General features: G+C 47.9%; 1 protein-coding gene across 1 annotated transcript; it reads right to left on the bottom strand.

Moving 5' to 3' along the window:
• Positions 1 to 686: 686 nt before the first annotated feature.
• LOC139244980 (E3 ubiquitin-protein ligase arkadia-B-like) lies at positions 687 to 9,312 on the bottom strand (the record flags this gene model as incomplete). Its single annotated transcript, XM_070871080.1, has 5 exons — positions 9,174 to 9,312; positions 5,966 to 6,095; positions 5,577 to 5,701; positions 2,217 to 2,420; positions 687 to 916 (listed from the first exon to the last, which is right to left on the bottom strand). Coding segments are annotated over exons 1-5 (828 nt in total), but the record flags the coding sequence as incomplete, so codon positions are not given.
• Positions 9,313 to 13,235: the final 3,923 nt, after the last annotated feature.

Raw genomic sequence — 13,235 nt, 5'->3', positions numbered from 1 at the left:
GCTGCACCAGTGGAACCCTTTCAATCCTAAACCAGCCATCCTTCTGGCCCAAGCATCATTTCCAACTTCGAGCCAAAATCTGGGCAACTTGGTGCTGCAACTGACCATTTTAAAAAGGGACAAGAGACTTTAAAATGTACAGCACGGGATCCGGCCATTCGGCCCATCGGGTCCATGCTGGGGTTTATGCTCCACACAAGCCTCCTCCCACCCCGCTTCATCTCGCCCCCATCAGTGTAACCTTCCATTCCTTTCTCTCTCGTGTGTCTTAAATGCACTTTCATCCCACCATCCTGTGCCACATTCAAATCCCAGTCCTAGAGGCAAGAACATAAACCTTCGAAAGTCTTCCTGCACCAAGTGTCCACAGAAATTTAAACATGGTCACACAGACGGGCAGTATGGGACTGAAATCACTCAGTTCTATTCAGCAGTGTCCAAGGCTGAACCAAAAAGGCTGCCAGGCCAGACACCTAACCTGCTGGAGGTCGTCAGGCCAGGCACATAACCTGTCAGGCCAGACACGTAACCTGCTGGAGGTCGTCAGGCCAGGCACATAACCTGTCAGGCCAGACACGTAACCTGCTGGAGGTCGTCAGGCCAGGCACATAACCCGTCAGGCCAGACACGTAACCTGCTGGAGGTCGTCAGGCCAGGCACATAACCCGTCAGGCCAGACACCTAACCTGCTGGAGGTCGTCAGGCCAGGCACATAACCCGTCAGGCCAGGCACGTAACCTGCTGGAGGTCGTCAGGCCAGGCACATAACCCGTCAGGCCAGACACGTAACCCGTCAGGCCAGACACGTAACCCGTCAGGCCAGACACGTAACCCGTCAGGCCAGATACGTAACCCGTCAGGCCAGGCACATAACCCGTCAGGCCAGGCACATAACCCGTCAGGCCAGGCACGTAACCTGCTGGAGGTCGTCAGGCCAGGCACATAACCAGTCAGGCCAGGCACATAACCTGCTGGAGGTCGTCAGGCCAGGCACATAACCCGTCAGGCCAGACACCTAACCTGCTGGAGGTCGTCAGGCCAGGCACATAACCCGTCAGGCCAGACACGTAACCCGTCAGGCCAGGCACGTAACCTGCTGGAGGCTGTCAGGCCAGGCACGTAACCCGTCAGGCCAGGCACGTAACCTGCTGAGAGATTACACACAACTGCAGCAAGCTGAGCACAGCAACACTGCATTTCTAGAGTTCATTTTCACAAACTCGATCCCAAATACAAACGAGCATTATTGCAGCTGGGTTAAGGATATTCTGGGCCCTGGGTCACAAGAACATTCGGGGTCCCTCCACAACCCCTCCCCACCTCCCCCTTTAAAACACAGACTGTAAGTGTCAGTATTTATATTGGGATGAATCTGCCGACTGTCTGTATGTTTAAACACTGGGATATTTTGATCGAGCAGCTGGCTGTAGTTTTTCTGTATTGCGGTAAGTTTCAGCGGGAGCCCCATATTGGGCCAGGGCCAGTGCGCTGACCAGTCTGACGGCTGCATTAGGCAGCCTGTGGAGAACTCTCTTATATAATTATCATAGCTCCCACTGAAACAAAACTTTTTCAACTGGTGGAAGAGTGTAGTTACTCATTAAACCTCAGGTAGACTCATTATTTCTTCCACCTGTCAGAGCATCTGCTTTTTCTGTAGTCCCGCTATGAACCTACAACAGTCAATTCAATAGTTCAAAACTGGTGAACTGTCATGGATCAGAATCAGTGGCACACAGCACCAACAGTGAAAAATAAAGGGGGAAGGAGGAGGAAGGGAAGTCGGAATTGCCTTTAAAGCCAAATGGCAAGTACAGAGAGGACAACTTTCTGAAGCTGTGGTTCGATGGGGAGTATGGAGGATTTCACTGTTTTATTTTTACAAGTTGAATGTTGACATCTCCATTCTTCAGACCAGTTTTAGACCTGGCAGGAGATGGGCAAAGCACACAAGGACCTCGGCATTGGGAGCAGCACCGGCAACATTCAACTGCAGCCTAATTGGGAATAATGTGAAAACACTTAAACTTGGAAATTAAAAAATAACAGGAGAGAGTCAATACTAACTAAACAATGCAAAAGGGCTGGATGGGCAGTGCTTGGTGTGGTACAGTGTACAATCCCAGAACTGGATGGGTACTGCTTGGTGTGGCGGTACAGAGTACAATCCCAGAACGGTAAGGGGGAGATGGATAGTTAGAAGCAGGATACACTACCTGATTCCATGTGGGAAGCTGCTGAGGTGACAGTAGATGTACAAGCCGCAGTGGCACTGAAGGATGCACATGGTAAATTTGTTGCAGCAATGTTAGCAGACAGCGACACTCCCGATGGTGAACCTTTCACCAAATCTGGCTGCACGATTTCAGGACTACTGAGGGAGTCATCAGGATGGAGATTATCCAGCACAGTTAGTATATCTGCCACAACAATCAGAGAGACAGAATGAACCAGCAAATCGGAATACTCGGTCACCTACCCCAAAAATACATTTTTAGAATTGAATTATTAAACCCCCCCACATCACATCCCACTGCCCCGAGTCACCAAGTAAACAAACATACTCCACTGCACTGGTAATGACTGAGCCCACCCCTGGCCATTCTCACAGCATTTCACATGATGTGCTGCTGTGTGAGGAGCTTCATTCAACCGCAAGCTGACAGATTTTAAATAATTAAGCCACAATTAAATAATGTAATAGTATTTTTGAAACCGTTGCTGCCAAATTAACAAGTGGCAGAGTCATGAGTGCATTGTGGATCAATGGGTCTGTGCTGCCGGTGGGATGGTGATGGAGGAGCCCGGGACACTGGAAAGGTCTGCCCAGGACAGGTTGTTGTTTGCCTAATCTGTGGGACAGCTGTCCCAATGTTGGCACATGTCTCCAGACATTAGTGAGTAGGTCATTGCAGGGTAGATGGGGCTGGACGTGCCTTTGTTATATACGAATCCAATGCCTAGCCCGAAGTCGAGTGATCGGTCCGGTTTTATTCTTATTATGCTTTATCGGAGCGGTTTGGCACAATCGAATGGCTCGCTAGGCCACATCCCAGGACAGGTAAGCGTCAACCACATTGCTGTGGGTCTGGAGTCACATATAGGGCCAGACCGGGTAAGGTCGGCAGATTTCCTTCCCTAACGGACATTAGCAAACTAGATGGGCTTCCTACATTACAACAGTGACTATGCTTAAAAAAATACTTCCTTGACTGTAAAGCACTTTGGGACATCCTGAGGTTGTGAAAGGTGCTATAGAAATGCAGATCTTTCTTTCTCAGTGAAAGCAGAGAAAATAATGCTACTTAAAAACAACACTGAAAGCAGGTTCTACAATGGAGGACACAGTACGAAATGAATCTCTCCAGGAGTATAGAAAGTCCAGGGGTGAGATCAAAAGGAATATTAGGAAAGCAAAGAGACAGCATGAAAAATATTGGCAAGTAAAATCAAGGAAAACACAAAGATGTTTTATAAATATATTAAGAGCAAGAGGATAACTAAAGAAAGGGTAGGGCTATTAGAGACCATGAGGTCTGTGTGTGGAGGCGGAAGATGTGGGTATGGTTCTTAATGAATACTTTGCGTCTATTTTCACAAAAGAGAGGGGCGATGCAGACACTACCATCGAGGAGAAGGAGTGTGAAATATTGGATGAAATAAACATACTGAGAGAGGAAGTATTAAGGGGTTCAGCAGCTTTGAAAGTGGATAAGTCCCCAGGCCCGGATGAAATATATCCCAGGCTGTTAAGCGAAGCAAAAGAGGAAATAGCAGAGGCTTTGACCATCATTTTCCAGTCCTCTCTGGCTTCAGGTGTGGTGCCAGAGAGGATTGCTAATGTAGTACCCTTGTTTAAGAAGGGAGAAAGGGATAGGCTGAGTCATTACAGGCCAGTCAGCCTAACCTCAGTGGTGGGAAAATTATTGGAAAAAATCCTGAAGGACAGGTTAAATCATCATTTAGAAACACATGGGTTAATCAGGGACAGTCATCATGGATTTGTTAAGGGACGATTATGTCTGACTAACCTGATTGAATTTTTTGAGGAGGTAACCAGGAGGGTCGATGAGGGCAGTGCGTACGATGTAGTATATATGGATTTTTAGCAAAGCTTTTGATAAGGTCCCACACGGCAGACTGGTCATGAAAGTTAAAGTCCACGGGATCCAGGGTAAAGTGGCAAATTGGATCCAAAATTAGCTCAGAGGCAGGAAACAAAGGGTAATGGTTGATGGGTGTTCTTGTGACTAGAAAGATGTTTCCAGTGGGGTTCCGCAGGGCTCAGTACTGGGTCCCTTGCTTTTGTGGTATACATCAATGAACTAGACTTGAATATAGGGGGTATGATTAAGAAGTTTGCAGATGATACAAAAATAGGCTGTGTGGTTGATAATGAAGAAGAAAGCTGATGACTGCAGGAAGATATCAATCAACTGGTCAGTTGGGCAGAACAGTGGCAAATGGAATTCAATCCAGAGAAGTGTGAGGTAATGCATTTGGGGAGGGCTAACAAGGCAAGGGAATGCACATTAAATGGTAGGACACTGAGAAGTGTAGAGAAACAAAGGGACCTTGGAGTGCATGTCCACAAATCCCTGAAGGTAGCAGGGCAGGTGGATAACATGGTTAAGGAGGTATATGGAATGCTTGCCTTTATTAGCCGAGGCATAGAATACAAGAGTAGGGGACTTATGCTTGAACTGTATAAAACACTGGTTAGGCCACAGCTGGAGTACTGCGTGTAGTTCTGGTCACCACATTACAGGAAGTATGTGATTGCACTGGAGAGGGGACAGAGGAGATTTACAAGGATGTTGCCAGGAATGGAGAATCTTAGCTATGAGGACAGATTGGATAGACTGGGTTTGTTTTCCTTGGAACAGAGGAGGCTGAGGGGGAGACGTCATTGAGGGGTATAAAATTATGAGGGGCCTAGATACAGTGGATAGAAAGAACCTATTTCCCTTAGCAGAGGGGTCAACAACCGGGGGCATAAATTTAAAGGCATCAGTAGAAGGTTTATAGGGGGTTTGTGGGAAAATTTCTTCATGCAGAGGGTAGTGGGGGTCAGGAACTCACTGCCTGAAAGGGTGGTAAGAGGCAGAAACCCTCACCACATTTAAAAAGTACTTGGATGTGCACTTGAAGTGCCGTAACATACAGGGTTATGGACCGAGAGCTGGAAAGTGGGATTAGGCTGGGTAGTCTCTTGTTGGCCAGCGCGGACACAAAATGGCCTCCTTCCGTGCTGTAAACTTCTATGATTCTATGAATGGCTCTGTAACGAGTGCATTGTGTCTTCTAGGAGCTAAGAGATAAATCTGCCTGCAACTGCCTTCTGAAGCAGATGTCACGAAACGTACAGCTTCTCTACCAAACTCCAGGGATGCCAACAGGGACCAGGGCTTCCTCATTGGGATACGAGGATAACAGCACAAGAAGGCAGGAAAGACTGGGAAAGAGTTTGAAGCAGGCTATCTCTGTCTGAGCACGTGGTTGAGAGAAGGATAGAATTGGCATAAAAACTGTAAACACGTGGGTGCAATACACAAAAATACAAGTCAAATCCTCACCATTATCATCGAGTGTAAGGTCGACGACCTCAGCGGAAGTGGTTTGATGTCCCGGTGGAGCCTGAAGTCGAGAGCTTGGTGGTTTCTTCACAGTGTGGCCGATCCAGGTTCCCGACACCGAGGGTCTGCAAGGATTGCGAGCAGAGTTAGAGCGGTGACGGAGGAAGGAGAACCTTACAATCCAATGGTTCCTGTTGCATGTCCACAGATTCACCAAACGCTGACAACCCGTCTCCAACACGCGACTGATCGACAGTGAGACACAGGGGTGCGCCCTGCTGATAACGGCACTTTACCCCGACTACAGCCCGACCCAGTGTCTAATCCCATTGCCCAAATCGAGCCTGCGGTATCCCAAGCAGGAGGGAAGACGGCCTCCAGCACCTTACCTTTCATCATCTACAACATTGATGATCTCCACCTCACTGTCGCTCGACGTGATGTTCACCTCCTCACTAACCGGCAAAGTGGAGCTGGTCAGTGGCTCAACGACTAAAACATCGTCTTCATCCATTGGGTCTGTGGACAGAGCAGAAGGTTTCACAGTTTGATTATTTCCAAAGGTTAACTATAGCCTCCTGATTGGTTCCAACCTCTATATCAGCAACCACCTTAGTCATTTGTGTGTGAACACCTCTAAGGCATCTCTATTATCCAGTGCTGATCACACAAAAGCAATGATAATAATTACAAAATATTTACAGTATAGAAACGGGCCATTGGGATCACCATGCTGGTATTTATGCTCCACACAAGGTGCCTCTTCACCTAACCCAGTCAGCATATCCTTCTATTCCTATAAAGCACTAATTCGGCCCCAGCTGGAGTATTTTACAATTCTGGGCACCACACTTTAGGCTGGACGTGAAGACTTGAGAGAGTACAGAAGAGATTTACTAGAATGGTTCCAAGGATGAGGGATTGCAGCTACGTGGATAGACTGGAGAAGCTGGGGTTATTCTCCTTAGAGCAGAGAAGGCCAAGAGAAGATTTGATCGAGGTGTATGAAATCCGGAAGGGTTGAAATAGAGTAAATAAAGAGAAACTGTTTCTAAAGGCTGAAGGGTGGATAACCAGAGGGCACAGATTTAAGGTGATTGGCAAAAGAACCGGAGGTGACATGAGGCAAAATCGTTTTTACGCAGCGAGTGGTTAGGATTCGGAATCACTGCCTGAGAGGGCGCTGGATACAGATTCAAGAGAAGCCATCAAAAGGGAATTGGGGTAAATACTTGGAGTAAAAATTGCAGGGATATGGGGAATAAACAGGAAGTGGGACTTACTGGATGGCTCTTCAAAAGATGAGCCAAATGACCACCATGTGTGCTGTACTAGTCTATGCTCCTTCGCCCTCGTGTGCTTATCTAGATTCTCTTTGGATGCATTGATGCTTTTCACCTCAACCACATTCTCACAACTCTCTGGGTAAAGAAGTTTCTCCTGAATTCCCTCATGGATTTATTAGTAACCAACTTATATTTATGACCCCTAGTTCTGGTCTCACCGCAGTGAGAACGGTGCAGAGGCAAAGCACAGAGAAAAACATAGTTGAATAAAAACAAACTTTCCTTCTCAGGTCACCCAGAACATCCCACTCGACATTCTAACTTCACAAGAGACACCAGAAGGGGACTGAGCGTCATATGGCACTTCTTCCCTTGATAGGAATCCGTGATACAATCCTGCACTAACATATTGACACTTCAGCTGAGAAGATGTACAGGTAACCGGTGGGATGAACACACTTGGGAGACTGGAACTAGGTTGGTTGTTGGAAATTGTGTCACTGTTACCACCGTTCTCAAGGCTGATGAACAAGCATGCCCAACACAAGAAGTTTTATATACCTGCAACACACACTAATTCTATAGACATACAGGCCAGTCCCAGAGCTGTGATCCCAAACCAGTTACTTCAATGGCTTTTTTTGATTTACTGATTGCAAAAGGGATTGAGATCGATTTCACAGTGCTATATGCAGCACCAGTCATTTCAGTGGTCATCTACTGAGTTCAATCTGCTGAAGGAGCCTTATTGTGCATCTATCCCGCATGGGACATCTTGAACTTGAGGAGCATAACCAACTAACGAAGAATGAATCAACTCCAGTTGGACAGAGTTCACACGTTTCAGTTCTTGGAACCGTAGAAATTTACAGCTCAGAGCCATTTCAGCCCATCGTGTCCGCGCCGGCCGACCAAGAGCTACCCAGCCTAATCTCACTTTCCAGCTCTCGGTCTGTATCCCTGCAGGTTACCGCACTTTAAGTGCGCATCCAAGTATTTATTAAATGTGGTGAGGGTTTCTGCCTCTACCTCCCTTTCATGCCGTGAGCTCCAGACCACCACCACCCTCTGGGTGAAGAAATATTTCCTCATCTCCCCTCTAATCTTTCTACCAATTACTTTAAATCAATGCCCCCTAGATATTGAACCCCCTGCTAAAGGAAATAGGTCCTTCCTATCCACTCTATCTAGGTTCCTCATAATTTTATACACCTCAATTAAATCTCCCCTCAGCCTCCTCTGTTCCAAGGTAAACAACCCCAGCCTATCCAATCTTTCCTCATAGTTTTCCAGTCCTGGCAACGTCCTCATAAATCTCCTCTGCACCCTCTCTAGCGCGATCACATCCTTCCTGTAATGTGGTGATCAGAACTGCACGCAGTACTCCAGCTGTGACCGAACTAGTGTTTTATACAGTTCAAGCATAACCTCCCTACTCTTGTATTCTATGCCTCGGCCAATAAAGGAAAGTATTCCCTACGTCTTTTTAACCACCTTATCTACCTGGCCTGCTACCTTCAGGGATCTGTGGACCTGCACTCCAAGGTCCCTTTGTTCCTCTACACTTCTCAGTGTCCTACCATTTAATGTGTATTCCCTTGCCTTGTTAGCCCTCCCCAAATGCATTACCTCACACTTCTCAGATTGAATTCCATTTGCCACTACACTGCCCAGCTGACCAATACATTGCAGTCCGCAGTTTGCTTCCTATCAACCACATGCTGAATTTTTGCATCATCTGCAAACTTCTTCATCATGCTCCCTACATTGAAGTATAAAGCATTGCTATATACCACAAAATGCCAGGGAGCCAGTACTGAGCCCTGTGGAACCACACCGGATACAGCCTTCCAGTCACAAAAACACCATTACCCTTTGCATCTAGTCACTGAGACAATTTTGGATCCAACTTTCCCTTGGATCCCATGGGTTTTTTCTTTTCTGACCAGTCAGTCATGTGGGATCTTGTCAAAAGCCTTGCTAAAATCCATGTACACTACATCAAACGCTGTACCCTCACTGACCCTCCTGGTTACCTCCTCAAAAAATTCAATCAATTTAGTCAGACATGCCCTTCCCTTAACCAACCCATGATGACTGTCCCTCAGAAGTTTTTCAAATAATTTGCCCACCACCGAGATTAGGCTGACTGGCCTGTAATTGCTCGGTCTATTCCTTTCGCACTTAAAACAATGATACAATGTTAGCAGACTTCCAGCGCCATGCCTGTAGCCAAAGAGGATTGGAAAATGATGGTCAGAGCCCCCGCTATTTCCTCCCTTGCTTCTTGTAACAGTCTCCGAGCTATTACCCGTCATGTTCAGATCGATAGAGAGGAATAGCTGAATCACAGGATTCAACATCTGGCTTCGGGATCTTTGTTTCACTTCATCGATAATTGGGAGGTGTTCGCTGGACACGGTAAGTTGTTTAGGAGGGACGGCCTCCATCTTAACTTGGTGGGAGCACAAAGGCTCGCAGAGGGTGTTGAGCAGGCTTTCAGAAAGCATTTAAACTCATTCAGCACGGGGATAGTGTAGATCAGTTCAAAGACAGCCTTACTGCACGTGATAATCACATAGATGCTAAGCATGAAGATAAACCAGGTTGGAAACATATAGGAATAAATAATTCTTTAAAAATTAGATGAGACCTTTAAATTGTTTGTGTGCAAATGCAAGGAGATTAGAAACAAATTGTTAGAACTACAATCCTATGGTTTGTTGGAGAGATTAGACAGTGTACTTCTGAGACATGGCTAGACAAAGGTGATGGGATAGAAGCTCACCTAAAGGACAACAAAGGTTTCAGAAAGGATAAAGTATATCAAAGGGGAGGTGGGGTTGCTATTTTTATCAGTGAGAATCTAACAGCTAGAGAAAGAGTTGATGTTGCCTCATCAGGTACAGCTGAGGCAACCTGGGTCCAAGTGGGCCGAGCTCACGGGCAGGTCTAATTATTGGAAATTCTTTTAGCTCGCCCGGGTCAGACACCTCAACCCGAAGAGTTATTATGGAAACAGATTGTAAATGCTTCTAATATAAAATGCCACCTTTGTCTGATAGGTGATTTTAATGTTCCTAGTATTCAGTGAATGATGGTTTACCTGCTGTTGTGCAGCTGAAAAATGTGTCAAAAATATACAAGTCTGCTTCTTGACTCAACATGTTAATGAAGTAACTTGTGACAATCATATATTGGATCTGATGTTTAGTAATAGGCCTGACCTTGTATCAGGCCTCCATGTGGGGGAACATCTGGGCAACAGTGATCACAACATTGGGCTCAATTTTCCCCAGTATTTGCTCAGTTTTTTCTGGCCTAACTTAAAAATCCCCAGTTTCCCCAATCAATTTGCACCAGCGTAATTGACTTAGTTATGTTTTCTTTAGGTACAGTTTTTTTTGCTCAAAAGAGGGCGTTACCAGCCAGCTATGCCAATTCTGGCCATTTAGGCAACGTTGGCCAGCTAATAGTCACTCCAGTTCTACTTACGCCAGCGTATGTGGCCACTCGAGAAAACCCTTGCGGAGAGTTAAAGAAATCGGCGCAGGTAAGGAAATCGGCGCAGGTAAATGCAGCAGATGCCTGGACAGCAGCAGCAGGAAAGGTAAGAGAGGGGGAAGGTGTGTGGGGGAGGAAGAGAGGGTGGCGGGGGGGTGGGAGTCTTTCGGGTGTGGGCAGCAGGAGGGAGACCACTCGGCCTGGGCTAGGGGCGGGAGAACGCACAGGCAATCCCTTCGGCCAGGATTAGGGTGAGGGGCGGGGGGGCAGATCGGGAGGCTAAAGACAGGGCAGGTAAGTGGGGGGGGGGGGGGCGAGGGGTGGGGAGCCATTTTGGCCCAGGATAGGTGCGGGCTGGCCCGCTGCCTTCCCAGGCTGAAAGAACCCGCACCGGCCCACACCTATTCTGGGCCAAAAGGACTCCTCACCGGCCCACACCGATCCCGGGACGGCCCACACCTATCCCGGGACGGCCCACACCTATCCCGGGCACCAGTGCGGGGTCCTTTCAGCCCGGGAAGGCAGTGGCTTCAGTTTCGAGCCCAGCCTCAGCCCTTTTTCACTTTCTAACCTCAGCTCTTCTGAGACCCGAGCAACATCAATTTTTGGCGCAAACCTTAAGCTCCAATTCAAAGTTAATTCCGGCGAAACTTGGATTTTTTTTTTGCCGCATTTGGGCCATTAAAAAAATCATACGTACCTCTTCAATTGCGCCAAAAATCACCCATGTGGAAAATTGAGCGCATTATACGGTTCCAATTGGCAAGTAGAACTAAAAGGTACTGAGAACCTGCAACGCATACCAGATTTCAGAAGAGAAAACTTCACCAAAACGGCAGATGATTTGGAAAGGGGAAACTGGCTAACTCTCCTGGGTGATGGGACCGATGTAGAAGGGGGGCCATAACAGGAGCGGCAAGTGGCGGCCTGGAGCAGCGTGGCGGCCTACCACGGCAAGGTTCAGCGCGAACTGGTGCAGGAGGGCGACTGGATTGGACATATCAAGGTCCAGGTCGGTGATTGGAGCGCGGGCAGGTACAGCAGGAGCGGCAAGGTCGGGGCCCGGGAGAGGAGCAAGTTTGGGGCCAGAAGAGGCGAGGGCCCAGGGGCAGCACGGACCAGCCCACACTGTGATGTGTGCATGCAGTGGGTCCGTGCAGCAGAGCTGGTCTCCAGTCGTCTTGGTTAACCCTTGCCACTGGACCAAGACCTCTCTCTGTCAAGCCCGTGTGGTGGCTGGTGTGCAACAGTCACCCCACGGTAAAAAAATCCACCCATAGACATCTTCCACCCTTCAGGATGTAGTTCTGGACCTGGAATATTAGGTCTTTCATTGAAACACCACTGAACTCATCCCTTTTTGGCGTGGAAGCAAGTCATCCTCGATACGAGGGACTGCCTATGATGATGAGAATATAAATGGAAAGGTTTTAAGAAAATTAAAAAATGTGGAGAACAAATATGTACTCAGTCAAAAGGAGGAAATGTGGTAAGAAAAAGCCATGGCAGTGGCCTGGCTATGTACAAAGACAAATAAAATGTAAACAGAAATGTTTCTATAAATTAAAGACATTTAATACTCAACGAAACAGAGTTGAGGACAATGAACAACGAAAGAAAATGAAGACTCCAATTTAATCTGCAAACAGCTAATGGAAAAAAAGGATCGAAGACAACTGTGCCAGTAAGAGCGGAAAGCATATTTAGTTGTGTGAAGAGTCAGATAATTGTCAAAGACTGGATTGGGCCACTGAAGGGTGTTCAAGAACAGGTTACAAAGGACTCGCTGGGTATGGTGGAAATATTAAATGTGTACTTTGCATCAGCCTTCACCCTTGAAGATGATGCTCAACTATTAGAATTCAATGTTACCAACAAAACTAGTAATAATAACATTGATGAACATGTTGTTTCAGAAAGAATTAAGAATTTGAAAGGAGATAGAGCAGTCGGGCCAGATGATATCCACCCGAGGGTCCTCCGGGAGATGGAACATGTGCTGTGTGAGGGTCTTCCGGGAGATGGGACATGTGCTGGGTGAGCCCCTCTGGGAAATGGGACATGTGCTGTGTGAGGGTCCTCCGGGAGATGGGACATGTGCTGTGTGAGGGACTTCCGGGAGATGGGACATGTGCCGTGTGAGACCCTTCGGGAGATGGGGCATGTGCTGTGTGAGGGTCCTCCGGGAGATGGGACATGTGCTGTGTGAGGGTCCAACGGGAGATGGGACATGTGCTGTGTGAGGGTCCTCCGGGAGATGGGACATGTGCAGTGTGAGGGTCTTCACGGAGAAGGGACATGTGCTTTGTGAGCCCCTCTGGGAGATGGGACATGTGCTGTGTGAGCCCCTCCGGGAGATGGGACATGTGCGATGTGAGAATTGACCGGGAGATAGGACATGTGCTGTGTGAGCCCCTCCGGGAGATGGGACATGTGCTGTGTGAGTGTCCTCCGGGAGATGGGACATATGCTGTGTGAGGGTCCTCCGGGAGATGGGACATGTGCCGTGTGAGCCCCTCCCTGAGATGGGACATGTGCTGTGAGGTTGACCTCCGGGAGAAGGGACATGTGCTGTGTGAGGGTACTCCGGGACATGGGACATGTGCTGTGTGAGCCCCTCCGGGAGATGGGACATGTGCTGTGTGAGGGTCTTCCGGGAGATGGGACATGTTCTGCGTGAGGGTCTTCCGGGAGGTGGGACATGTGCTGTGTGACGGTACTCCAGGAGATGGGACATGTGCTGTGTGAGCTCCTCCGGGAGATGGGACATGTGATGTGTGAGGGTCCTCCGGGAGATGGGACATGTGCTGTGTGAGGGTCCACCGGGAGATAGGACATGTGCTGTGTGAGGCTGCTCCGGGAGATGGGA

Source organism: Pristiophorus japonicus, unplaced genomic scaffold, assembly GCF_044704955.1.
Source record: "Pristiophorus japonicus isolate sPriJap1 unplaced genomic scaffold, sPriJap1.hap1 HAP1_SCAFFOLD_2090, whole genome shotgun sequence".
NCBI lineage: Eukaryota > Metazoa > Chordata > Chondrichthyes > Pristiophoridae > Pristiophorus > Pristiophorus japonicus.
Note: the sequence above shows the minus strand (reverse complement) of the source record. Positions and strands in the feature narration are given on the sequence as shown.